Source organism: Equus przewalskii, chromosome 7, assembly GCF_037783145.1.
Source record: "Equus przewalskii isolate Varuska chromosome 7, EquPr2, whole genome shotgun sequence".
NCBI classification, from domain to species: domain Eukaryota; kingdom Metazoa; phylum Chordata; class Mammalia; order Perissodactyla; family Equidae; genus Equus; species Equus przewalskii.
In genome coordinates, this window is record NC_091837.1 from 59,040,652 (window position 1) to 59,053,460 (window position 12,809).

The 12,809-nt window shown below is 43.2% G+C and overlaps 1 protein-coding gene across 19 annotated transcripts in view; it reads left to right on the forward strand.

Annotated features, from left to right (window-relative positions):
• The window catches only part of KIAA1328 (KIAA1328 ortholog), a 342,992-nt gene extending 331,626 nt beyond the window's left edge, over positions 1–11,366 (forward strand). For 13 of the 19 annotated variants that reach the window (XM_008537390.2, XM_070629998.1, XM_070629990.1 and 10 more), the window contains one exon: positions 4,151–7,423. In XM_008537390.2, the coding sequence (XP_008535612.2) occupies positions 4,151–4,361 (211 nt within the window). In that variant the 3' untranslated portion in view covers positions 4,362–7,423. Of the gene's footprint in view, positions 1–4,150 lie in introns of all 19 variants that reach the window. The other 6 variants (XM_070629993.1, XM_070629991.1, XM_070630002.1 and 3 more) reach the window with 1 other exon arrangement.
• The last annotated feature ends 1,443 nt before the right edge of the window (positions 11,367–12,809 follow it).

Sequence of the window (12,809 nt, forward strand, 5' to 3'; positions counted from 1 at the left end):
CTCACTTGTTGTGACCCCAGTCAGTTCACTTATGCCTCTCTGGACCTCAGTGTCCTCATTGATAAAACAAGAGAAATTATTCCGTATTATGTCTAAGACTCATTCCTCAGTGGGGAGGCATTACTAGTGTTTGCCAATATCTCATTCTGGAGCTACATGACTGTTCTGGCCAATCAGATGTAAAAAGTGTTGTGTCACTTCCAGGCTGTGGAAAACCTATGCACGGTTCTTCAGTCTCTCTTCCCTTCCAAAAAAATAGAGAAGCTCACATGTTCCAGGTGATGCAGTCATAAGATAGTGGAGCCACTGTCTGAATGGACCTACTTCAAGCATATAGCATAAGCATAAAATATATTTGACTTGTGTTAAGCCTTTGGAATTTTGAGGTTAATTTGTTACTGCTGCATAACCTAACTTATCCTGACTAATACATCAAGTCTAACTTTCTATGGTTTTGTGGGTCATTCTATATTATAAATATTTTTTTACTATATCATATGTGAATAAGAGTACTAGGAAGGAATTTGAAGTCACAATTTTTTTTTCAAATGATAGGTTGGCACCTATTTAATCAGTTTGAACACAAATCCTTATCATTACTCTGGAATTCAGTTTGCATCTCTTAAAGATTGATTTCTGACATGCTTTCTTACCCCCCATTATTTTGGCTCTGCTTTTTAATAGAGAGGGTAGCTAGTTTATTTCCTCATTCAGAATATCTCTCCCTAACAGTTTTAAGCATGGAATTGTATAGAAAAATATAGGCTTTCCATTGTTTCTAATTTAAAAAATTTTTTTGAATTGTCTGTATGAAGAGATGAATATTAGCAACAAGATTGCCACGTGTCTCCAAGGAAGGTTCAAACAAAGCCTATTCTTTGAGGGTGAAGTAGGTCTGTCTTACTTATAAACAGACTTTCCTGGAAGCAGTACCCAGCTCCTTGGCTTACACCTTAAACGGAGATATTTTGGTTGAACACAGAAACCGTGGTTTTACATGACAGAGATAATTGTGTCGAAACATTGCTTTGATGCTGTCAGAATAAAAGCTGCAAAAAATTTTCTGGTAAAAAAGATTTCAATGTATAGGTTTTCATACCATAGAAAATACATGACGTTTCCTGAGATGGTAGTCTGATCTCGCCTGGGCCTTGAGGGCAGGGCCAGCTACATAACTTACAAGACCAGTGCAGAAGGAAAGTCCTTCGTTCAAAACGTAGGATGAAAACATGCACTTAAAGGTACTAAAATACAAAGCTTTATTCCTTTAAGAAGAAATTTCTAAAACAATGAGTAATAGTGATACATGAGTAATAACATAAACCTACAGATAGCAAAAAAATTTTATTTTTGATATAATTTCATATAATACAATAAATAATACTTTATTAATGTAATAACTTGATCATAAGATTTTTCTGGCTCACTTTTCAAATTCATTTATTAGATCATCAAAATTTATACTTTTAGAAACTGTATTTTAAGTGATCTAATTAAAAGCAGATCAGTTGCTCTTGGCAAATGAAAGATCACACATAATTTTTGGTAATTTTTAATTTTGAGAAAGTTTTTTTTTTTTTTTTTTTTGAGAAAGATTAGCCCTGAGCTAACTACTGCCAGTCCTCCTCTTTTTTGCTGAGGAAGCCTGACCCTGAGCTACCATCCATCCCCATCTTCCTCAACTTTATATGTGGGACACCTACCACAGCATGGATTTTGCCAAGCGGTGCCATGTCCACACCTGGGATCCAAACCAGCGAACCCCCAGCCGCAGAGAAGCAGAACGTGTGGCAGAACATGTGCACTTAACCGCTGCACCACCGGGCCGGCCGGCCCTGAGAAGGATCTTTCTGCTGATGTAACTGACACTGAAGCTGTTAAGAATACTTTATAGGCTGTGACAAATTGGAATAGATTTCTGATAAATTCTTTCAAAATATGAATTTTATTATATCTAGAGCTGATGATTCTTATGGAACAATTTTTCTAAAAAGATTTAACTCTTCATACACATTAGTTTCATGTATGTTGGAATTTAATTTTAAATATAAACTTATACATCATTTTAATGTTTTCTCTGGTATATCTGGTAACTTATACATCATACAAGAAACCAAAAGCCACTTAATGATGTGTTTATAATTCAAAATGCCTACTTGTGCTTTCTATTGCTGTATCTTCAATTACAAAGAAAAATTGATTTCAAAATTGTATTCCTTGTTAATTGGTTCGCTTGAAGCTGCATATGAAAATGGTGTTCTTTTCCATCAACTGCAACAATCTTTACATTTAATTTCTATTTCTAAGCCTGTGGATATTTGCTTTGTAATGTTGCAGCAGTTTTTAGAACCAGAGATTCTAAACTCTTTGAAGAACTCTGATATCTCTCTGATATACTTTATTGCAATGTCCACGTGTGTGCTTTTGTCATGATTTGATGATAGTTATTGCCTAAACGCTAGCAGTTCTTATCTCAGTGCTCTGGCCAGAGAGCTAATATTTTTGCATAGGGAATGGGTTCTGGGAAAAGACAGGCAAGCCAGCCTGTCACCGCTGCCACCACCACTGCTGCTTCTGCTGCCTCCATGACCATCACTAATCGGGGCCTAGGTCCTGGCCCCAGCCACCCCCCGGGGCCCTGCAGCACCCCAGCATGCTTCTGGCCTGAATGTGTACAGAAGGCAGGCAAGCCAACTGTTTGGCACACAAACTGCCATTGCCCACTGTGCCTGTGCCCACACACGCATGCCCACCGTGTCTCCTCTGTTCACACACATGCTCCCTTCTCCCATCAGACTTCATTTACAAAACACAAAATCAAAGATAAAATCATTAAGAATTTCAAACAGCAGCAGTAGAGCATTAAACCAAGTGCAGGGCTCTTTGCAGCTACACAGGTCATACATGCCCTACTTGAGACTTCACTATATACCTGTAGGAATTACTTGACCTCTGGTATGAATGAGTATGGAGGCAGATACATTTATGCCTTTGGCTTTCCATACTGGAAATACGTAAAGTGGGCCATGGACGAGGGCATCATTGACCATATTTAGCTTCCCTGCCTCTACACTGCTACAAACGTCTCCTTTTTGATAAGAATGCTGGACACCAGGGCAGTCTTTCTTTGAAGGGATCTCTTTGTAGATTCAGACGAGGGTTTCTTTTCTCAAGATTCTAGAGAAAATTAGAGTAGGATAGCAAGAAGGAACTAGCATTTATTGAGTACTTATTATATGCTAATTTATACCAACTGATTCGTTGAATCCTAACAGGAGTTCTGTTCACCTTTTATTCAAGAGAAACTAAACTGAGAGACTGAATAACTTTCCCAGTAGCACACAGCTTCCAAATAGTAAAACAGAGATTTAAACCAAGTCTGTTTAGGGGCTGGCCCGGTGGCATAGTGGTTAAGTTCATGTGCTCCACTTCGGCAGCCCTGGGTTCACAGGTTCGGATCCTGGGTGTGGACCTGCACACCACTTATCAAGCCATGCTGTTGTGGCATCCCACATACAAAGTAGAGGGAGATTGGCAACAGATGTTAGCTCAGGGCCAGTGTCTCACAAAAAGAGAAAGAAAGAAAGAAACCAAGTCTGTCTGACTGCAAAGACTTTGAGAGACAGCTTTAGAGTCCTGGATAAGAGCACTGGAGAGAAACTACCTGGGTTCAAATCCTGACTCTGCCATGTAACGACTTCATGTTGGATGAGTTACTTCCCTGAGCCTCGGTTTCCTCATGTATGTGATGGGGATCTGAGTAGTACCGTATCTACCTCATAGGGTTGTTTAGAGGTTGTTATGAAGGTTAAATGTATGTAAAGCATTGAGCACAGTGCCTGACGTGTAGTAAGCCTGCAGCAGATGTTACTGCTCTATCATTATTATTATCATGATTACTTTGCCCACACCACAGTCTCTCTTCACAGCTAGAAGAGAATGTTGGAGTTCAGCAGAAGAGAAGAACTTACAGACCGACAGCAGGGGCCTTCTTGTGTTTACTTTCCCTAAAGTTCCCCTGGAAGGCCCCCTTGCACATGCTGTGATCTGGGATCTCGTTCTTGCCCTGGGGAGTCCATCTCTGTAGGCTTCTTGGATTCTGATGTTCTACTGGTCTGATCATTTTCTATCTGGGTTGTGTGTGTTACAGGTATGAGACATCTCTGTTGGATTTGGTTCAATCTCTGAGCCCAAAGTCTGCTGCCAAACCTCAGCCCCATCCCTCCAGAGAAGCTGAGGCCTGGAATCACAGTACTCGCCGACTCAGTCCTCTAAAATCAACCTGGAACAAGATGGGGGCAGGCAGGACCCCTGAAGACCTGGAGGAAAAGCAAATTCTGGAAGATATCTTTTTCATTTGACACTGACGCTCCTGCTGCAAAATTACCGTCAGAAATTTGTGGGTTTCTTTATATACTGATCTAGAATTTTAAATTATTTGATTGCAAAGTAATAGTGTCTCTCCTTTCACAGGGACCTATCTCAATAGCATCCTGTTATGTATTGAATATAGAAATCATTCTAACAACCCAGGGTGTTTTTGATCAGACCAATCAGTAGATAGTACATTAAGGGGGGTGGGGGTGGAAGGCAGTATCTTTTCTATGCCAAGCAGAGATTAGAAAATTAACATAGGACACTTGCTGCATGGCAGAGGCCACTGCATATTCAGCCTCATTTCAAGAGTGTTTCCTTTTCAATATTTTACTGGAAAAGGTTGGCTCTCTTTTGTATATAAGGAAAACCTTTCCTCTGAAAGACCCCTCTAATTTAAAAGTCACCCTTTGTAACATAAACAATTTCAAGAAGACAGGCCCTTTTACCTCTCCACCCTGTTCTCTCACCACCTACCTCCAAGTATAGTCATTTAATTCTGAAGTTGGAGTTGGTGCCCCTACCGTCACAAGCAACACTGAGGACCAATTACAAGTCTGTCTCAGAAGTCATCAGCCTGCCAGCTGCCCACCCCATAACCAAAAGGGCTCAATGGGCTAGAGAGAGGGACCCAACCAACCCTTGGAAACCAGCATTAAATCACACCACAGAGTGACTGCCCTAGGGAAATCCAGTGGAAGTGCACGCCTGAAACAATTTTCCTTCCATCCTCCCATTTACCAGGATAAATAAGAGCAATCTCAGTGTTGTTTCTTGACCCAAGTATCTATTTTATTCACCCTTGAGGACTTCCCATGGCTGTGTCTGGGGAAGATGCCACTAGAAGGAGAGTAGCATCCAGCGACTGCAGGCTGATAGGCTTTCCATGGCCCCTCCTCTCACCCCATGAGGATCAAAGGCACTGGATTAACCAGACCATACACATGTCCCATGGCCCCAAAGAACTATCTCTACTTGCCAGATTATGTTCCACCACCCCAAGCAGAGTCTCCCCCAACCCTTTCCCACTGGGCTCACTCTGACCCAGGGAAAGCCTGTGGAATAAGCGCACTTGAGGCCTCCTTCTCTCTCTGTTCTCCTACTTAGCAGAGCTCTTGAGATGGGTCCTTCAGCTTACAGTGGGCTCTAGTGGCCTCTCAAGCTGATGGGCAGTATGATGAGCCTAGTAGAGCTAGTGAGTTTAAAACTTTTCATTTATTGGAAGCAAGGGGATGTGTCCCCAGATGTGTATTGCTTGATGACTTTATCTGATCTGGAGAGTGTTGCTTTTTTTCTCTCCCCTTTTCACCAGCCCCTGGCTTGAACTGGGACCAAGACTCTTTGTCAGTCGGTATTGGCAGCCAGGGTCACTTAGTGAGCCTGCGTGGCTTCCCTGAATTCTTTATCAAAAGTGGATTATTTCAGCCTACAAAAGCCTTGTTGAGCAGCTTCCTTGTCTGGATAGATCTAAATCTTATTGTCTCCTCAGGCTGAGGCCCTGTCCCTTCCACCCAGACTTCCTTCACTTGGGTCTTTTTGTTCTTTAGAGGAGAGAAGAAAGGAGCCTGCCCATACCATATTCTTAATCTGAGGTAAACGTAAGGTCAGGACTAACTAGTTGTAGTCATGCTTTTGAAAAGTTGAAAAATCGTTGCAGATTACAATATCCTTTTAACGTTCACCTCTGTGAGAGTAACCGAATCAGTTTCATCCCATTTCAGAAAGCTTTGGGAAAATGGAGCTTTCTTTGGTGTGGCAAAAATGGGTAAAAGCAAACTGAGACCCTCGGCCATTTTCTCAAAGTTAGGTTTCCAGAACTATCTTTTCCTTCCTCCATGTGTCATGACCATGTCAAATAACCCAACTCCCTTGGATCAGCCATCATCACACTCACTCATTCTGGATGCCAGTGTCTTTACTGCTCTCCAGAGTAGGAGGATGCCAGAAGGACCAAGAAAAAGATTATGATTTCTTTAGAAGCTTCTTTGCCTTTAGAAGAATCATAAACAGGATCTAAATAAAGGCTTTTGGCGGGGGTCACATGCCACAGAATGGAGTTTAATTGCTTCTTTACTTCCCCCTGCATGATCAATTTGGACAGGCAAAGATGGATTTTCAGCAGAGCGTTGATTAACATATTTTTCATATGCCATGTTGCCCTACCAGTTGCCTTTCTCTGTCCTGTAGGCATTTCCTGAGTGTCAGGGCAATAGGATGTGAATCTGTGTCTAATCTAATGTCTTCATTATGAATTGAACAGTATATGTAAACATTTTAATCTGTGTCTTATTTTGAGAGAGAGATACATGAAAAGGTTGTCGTAGAGCCTCGAGGCTGTTGTAGAGCCTGAGGCTTAAGCTAATTGCAGACTAACCTCCCAAGAGAGGGGCTCTGGCACAAAGGATCTGCCTGTCCTCCCTGTGAAATGCTCCTGACAGTGACTGGTGGGGATTTGCTTGTCCAGCCTCCAGCCGCTTCCCCAAAGCAAGAGAGGACACGTAGTGGGGGTGCAGCAGATGGTGCTACCACATTGCCCACCCTGCTTCCTACCATTCTGCCAGAGAAAAGCCAATCAGTGTTTGCAAAATGGAAAAGGATGAAGTGTCCATTGAAGCTCCTTAAGTAGGGTCCAAAGTGCTTGATTTACAAAACCAAGGCTAATCAAGGAAAAGCTTTTGCTGACAGTCACTCTTCCAGGAGGCACACTTGTGTTTATCCAAACCTGACTCCATGGTGGGGACTTGTCTAGAACACCCCTGATGTCATGGGGATGGAGGGGCTCTCTCCTCCTTCAGAGCCATTCTTTTCTCTTGGCCCTGCTTCCAGCGCCATGGTTCATATGAGAGATTTGCTGGCCAGAGACCCCAGGAAAGGACAGGCCTAAAGGAGCGGAGCCGGATGATGTCCGCAATCATTAGGGATGTGGGGGCTGTGGAAGACTCCTCCCAGCTCACAGGTCATCCCCACCTCAGTGTGTGTTGGGTTTAATGTGGGCAAATGTTGATATACATATGAGACTTTAAGTTAATAAATTGTCTCTATGACTGTTTTCCCTCTGTGGTTTTGATACTGAATTGTTCCTTGAACATCCCTCATCAGATCAGTGTGGCATAGCTTAAAAGCAAGACCAGAGCCCCAGGTTATCAAAATGTGATTTTCCTCAGTACTTGTTAAAACAACAGCAGCTTGTGGTCTACTGAAAGAAAGGAAATGGTTTCCCACATCCTAGTAGCTTTTCCTGGCTGGCTGCAGCGCACTCTCATCACGTGGACACCAAGCCTCCTCTCAGTCGTGTGGTTACTGGAATGAGTTTCAACGTATGTGCACCTCTGAGTCCCTTCTCTGTGCCTGTCCCCAAACTTGCTCAGCAAGGGAGAAATATCACAGTGCTTTAAGACAGGAAAAATTGTCCTGTCTAGTTGGCTTTAGGTGCTGGGAGAAGGTAGGGGAGAGCTTGAGTGCATGAAATGCCCAGTTCTGAGATCACACCTGTGAATTCACCTAAGACAGCCAGAGACCGTCTCCTGCCCCCTGTTCCCCAAACCAGCCTGGCACCTCCACCTGGACAGAAGACTTTGCAGCTACCCCTCAGAGGCAGAGGTGCCAAGAACAGAAGAATCACTCGACCAGCTCCCAAGCCGAAAATGAAATAAGTAAAGTTTGCCACAGTTGTCATAAGGTCACCTTGGGAACAAAGCTGGAGATGAGTGGGGTGAGGGTAAACCATAGTCCTCAGAGGAAGAATGACCTGGCAGCTAGAGAACCAGTTTCATGAATTAGTTACCAGTTACATGTTTCTCAGAGTTGCTGTTCAAGGTGGGTTGTTCCTAGACCCCTGGGGTTCCATTGTTCCATTCAGGAGTAGAACCTTATGACCTCTCAGCCTTCAGCTTCACAGTTATTTTCCCTCCCTGTTCACATCCACTGCTCACACACTCAGGACTGAATAAGCGCCTAGAAAATGGTCGGAGCCTTTTCAACCTCCATTCCCCCTCCTGCCATCATCCCGCCACCTTCCAGAGTCTGCTAGGCAAGTGGTTAAAGCATGAGCTATGGAACCAAGTAGACCTTGGTACAAATCTCAGTTCACACTGCTTACTAGCTGAATAAACGTAGGCAGTATATTAACCACACTGAACCCAAGTTTCTTAATTTGTAAAGTGAGGATGATAATGCATAGCTCATAGGATGGTTGTAAGGGAGAAGCTCAATGAGATAACGTATGTGAAGGGATAGTGTCTGACACAAGGTGCCCTGCTAATAGCTGTCATTATTATCATTTATTCCTCAGTGAACCTACAGATTCAATAGAAGACAAAGCTTCATACTTTAAAATCTTTAATAATAATAAAACAAGAGCCAGTACAGTAAATTTTCCACTGACTGGTAGGAGGCTATAAATGCTGTGGTTTCAGGACGGCAAATTGCTGGGCTGAGTTTACTTAGGTTTTATGGGAGGAAGAGCAGGAGGAGAAAACAGAGGAGGGATTTGACCTACGCTTTGGAAGAATATCCAAGATAGATGGAGAGTGGGAAGGGACTTGGGGTGGGAAAGTGCAGAAGTGGAGTACTCATTGGCAGGAAAGCTCAAGATGTGTTTTGAAAGGATGGTGAGGAGTTCATGGCTAATAGGGGAGGTACTAGAAGAGAAGGCATAGAAATAAGCTGAAAGAAGTATGTTGGGCCCAAATTGTAAAAAGCGTTGAATGTCAGGCAAGGGAGTTCTATCCTTCAAGCAATGAAAGCCATAAACTACTTTAGAATTACTTGTTTAGAAATATCTACCTTGCAGTAGTATCAAGCTCTCTCAGAGGGGGTGGGATAAGGCAGGGAAAGAAACTAACATCTACTGAGTGCCCACTAAATGTTAAGCAAGGTCTGTAGATAAATTATTTCACTTAATCCACTCAGCAGCCCTAAAATCTAGGTGGCAGTATCCCCATGTTGTAGATATGGAACTGATCTGGGAGAGGGCAGGTGTTGTGCCTCAGCCACTAAGCTGGGGAGCTAGTCAGTGGACTAGGGGATGAGCTGTCCAATTCTACAGCCATGCCATTTCCGCTGTACTCATCTTCTTCATGTACTGTAAGCAGGTGACATTTCAGGCAGAGACACCAATTGTTAGGAAGCTATTGTCACAGGTCAGATGAGATATTGGGAGTTTGTCACCCCCATCCTACCCCAGCAGTCACCCCTTAGTTTTATACTGAGAGGACTGGATAGAAGGGTGTAGATTTGATATGTTGCTACCGTCAGGCTTTCTAATACTTCCTCCCAAGCCTGGACCTTGTGATGACCCACCCACAGGAGAGTTAGGGACTGCAGATCACACACACCTAGAATCTACCTCACATGCCAGGGACTGAGTTGGAGAGAAAGACCTCAAATGCAGCATTTACATCAACCTTGCCCAACTGAGAATGTGCACCAAAAGAAGTCAGAGTTGCCACTGACTGAAAAGATAAATAACAAGGCATCAGGAATGGAGTGATGAGCAAGGGTTGGGGCAAGAAGTCAGAAATTGCTCCAGTGGAGCTCCCTTCATGGAAACACTAGTGGGGAGAGTTGATAAGGTGCTGAACCCCAGTGGTGGCAATGACAATAGCAAAGGGAGAATTTTAGAGCAAAATAAGTAGTGTCCATGAACCCTCATTCCCTGCTGGTGGGAGTGTAAAATGGTACAGCTGTTTTGGAAGACAGTCTGGCAGTTCCTCAAAAAGTTAAATATATGGGGCCAGCCCCATGGCATAGTGATTAAAGTTCAGCATGCTCCACTTCAGTGGCCTGGGTTCGTGGGTTCAGATTCCAGGTGCGGACCTACACCACTCATCACCCATGCTATGGTGGTGACGCACATACAAAATAGAGGAAGATTGGCACAGATGTTAGCTCAGGGCCAATCTTCCTCAGAGGGAAAAAATAAGTTAAATATAAAGTTACCATATGCCCAGCAGTTCTACTTCTAGGTATATACCCAAGAGAAATGAAAACATAGGTCCACACAAAAATTTTTGCATGGATGTTGGTAGCAGCATTATTCATAAGAACCAAAAAGTAGAAACACCCTAAATATCTACCAGCTGACGAATGAATAAACACACAATGGAATATTATTTGGCAATAAAAAGGAATGAAGTACATCCTACAACATGGATGATCCTTGAAAACACGCTAAGTGAAAGAAGCTAGTCACAAAAGACCACATGTAGTATGATTTCATTTATATGAAATGTCCAGGTAGGCAAATCGATAGGGACAGAAAGTCAATTAGTGGTTGCCTAGGGCAGGAGGAAATAGGAGTAATGGAGGCTGATGGCGAAAGGGTGTGGGGTTTCTCTTTGGGGTGGTGAAAATGTTCTAAAATTGATTGTGGTGATGGTTGCATAACTGAATATACTAAAAATCACTGAACTGTACACCTTCAATTGGTACATTTTATGAGATGTGAGTTAGATCTCATGAAGCTATTACAAAAGAAGAAGAAAAAGTGTACAGGGCCTTGGTTGCTGGAAAGTCGGAAACAAAAACCAGATCGATGTCTCTAGACTGGGCCTGGTTGAAAGCCAGTCGGTGAGGCGTTAGGGGAGAGTGAGTCCAACTATTCATCTTAGAAATCTGGCTGTGAACGAAAGGAGGGACCAGAATGGTGGGTAGAAGAGAAAGTTCAGGCTAGCTACAGGGCATTTTGTCAAGCTAGAGGGGCCTCCACTTGATTCAAGTCCCCCGATTCCCAGCCTGGTCCCAAAAGGTGTTACTAGTAATCCATGAGCAATTTGCCTTATTTCAGAAAGACTAATGGAAACCTTGCACTCTTCTAGAGAAAAGCTGCGCGGGCCAACTGTAATATTACTTCTTTTGTTTGACCTGGGAATCACTATGTCAAGTTCTGATAACCTTGGTTATTGTGTGGGGTCATCTCTGACTTGTTGGCATATCTATATAGACAACATGTAAATCTGTGCTTCATTAATAAAAATGGGCAGATGAATCTACATATGCACTTCGGTAAACAAATTGTTTCCGAACATGATGTACTTGGGGATGTCACAAAGGAGCTCCTTGGAGGTGCAAAACTTGGGAACTACTGTTAACGAACAAATGAAAGAGAAAAGCCCTGGACAGGAAGAAATTGAGACCAGGGACAAAAATAATGTCATTGTAGGGTGATGACCTAGGAGTAACAGAGTTAGCCAGGAAGAAGGATGGAAACCCAGGCCCTGTGCCAGGAAAGGAGGAGCATGTGGCGTGTAAGCCAGTGGGTGTCAGGAAAACACCAAAAACTCATAAAGCATTTACTGTGCGTCAGACCCTAGTCCGGGCCCTATGTGCCGTCTTATTCAATCCTTATGAGATGGGGCCTCTTTTCATCCTTTTTAGAAATCATTTCATTATATGGCTTTTTCTTGTAAGCCACCTCAAATCCACTATGGAATGAGGCCTGGCATATATCTATGCACACCTAAAATTTGAGGGTGATATCTTTGACACCAATAATGAAAATGAGGCTTGGCAAGTCAACCAAGGTCATCAGCTAGAAAGGAGTAGAATTCAAAGTCAGAAACTGGGGATGGGAGTGTCCTTATCAACTTCTTCCCCTCTCCTACTTCCAGTCAATCTCTGAGTAGTCTCAAGTCCTCCCTTCTCTCAGCCTGCCACTGCTCTCTGTCTCTGCTGATGCTTCTCTGGTACAACAGTCTCTTCATTGGTCTCCTGCCAGATGGCCTGGATTCATCATTGAACACGTGACATTACCTCTCTGCCTCACTCTAATCTTTAAATGGCTTGTAACAGAACCTACTTCCTGGGGTTGTTGTGAAGGTTAATGAGCTAATGCGTGTAGAGTGCTCAGCATGGAATAAATAAGCACTCGGTAAGGGTTACCTGTTACTATTGTTCTTCTCCATAAAGCTACCAGGTCATCTTATCATGTCACACCCTGGCTTAAAGTGCTAGATAGTTTCCTGATGCCCTTAAGAGAGAGTTTGGGCTTCTGAGCATAATGCACAAATCTCTTCCTGATTTGGCCCTCTGTGGTCTTCAACCTCTAGCCCCTTCTTTTCCTCTTTCTCTCTTTTTCTTTCTTTCTCTCTCTTGACTTCTGTGTTCCAACCACTGTGAACTTCCGTTAGTTCCTAAAGGCACTGTAATATCCTTTCCCTCACTTCTTGTGAGCTCTCTTAGCCCTTTATACATCCTTTATCATAATACTTACTGTGCTAGAATTGCCTATTTGTCTGATTCCTCCTCAGCCTATGGGCCCCATGATGGCCAGGATAAGATGTCAGTCTTATTCATCACTAACTCCCCAGAACTTAGCATGGTTCCTGGCACGTTGTAAGCTCTCCATTATTATTTATCAGACAGATGGATAGGTAGGGGTATGGGAGGGACGGAGGGAGGGGGAGAGGGAGGGAAGGAAGAAATGAAACAGATCC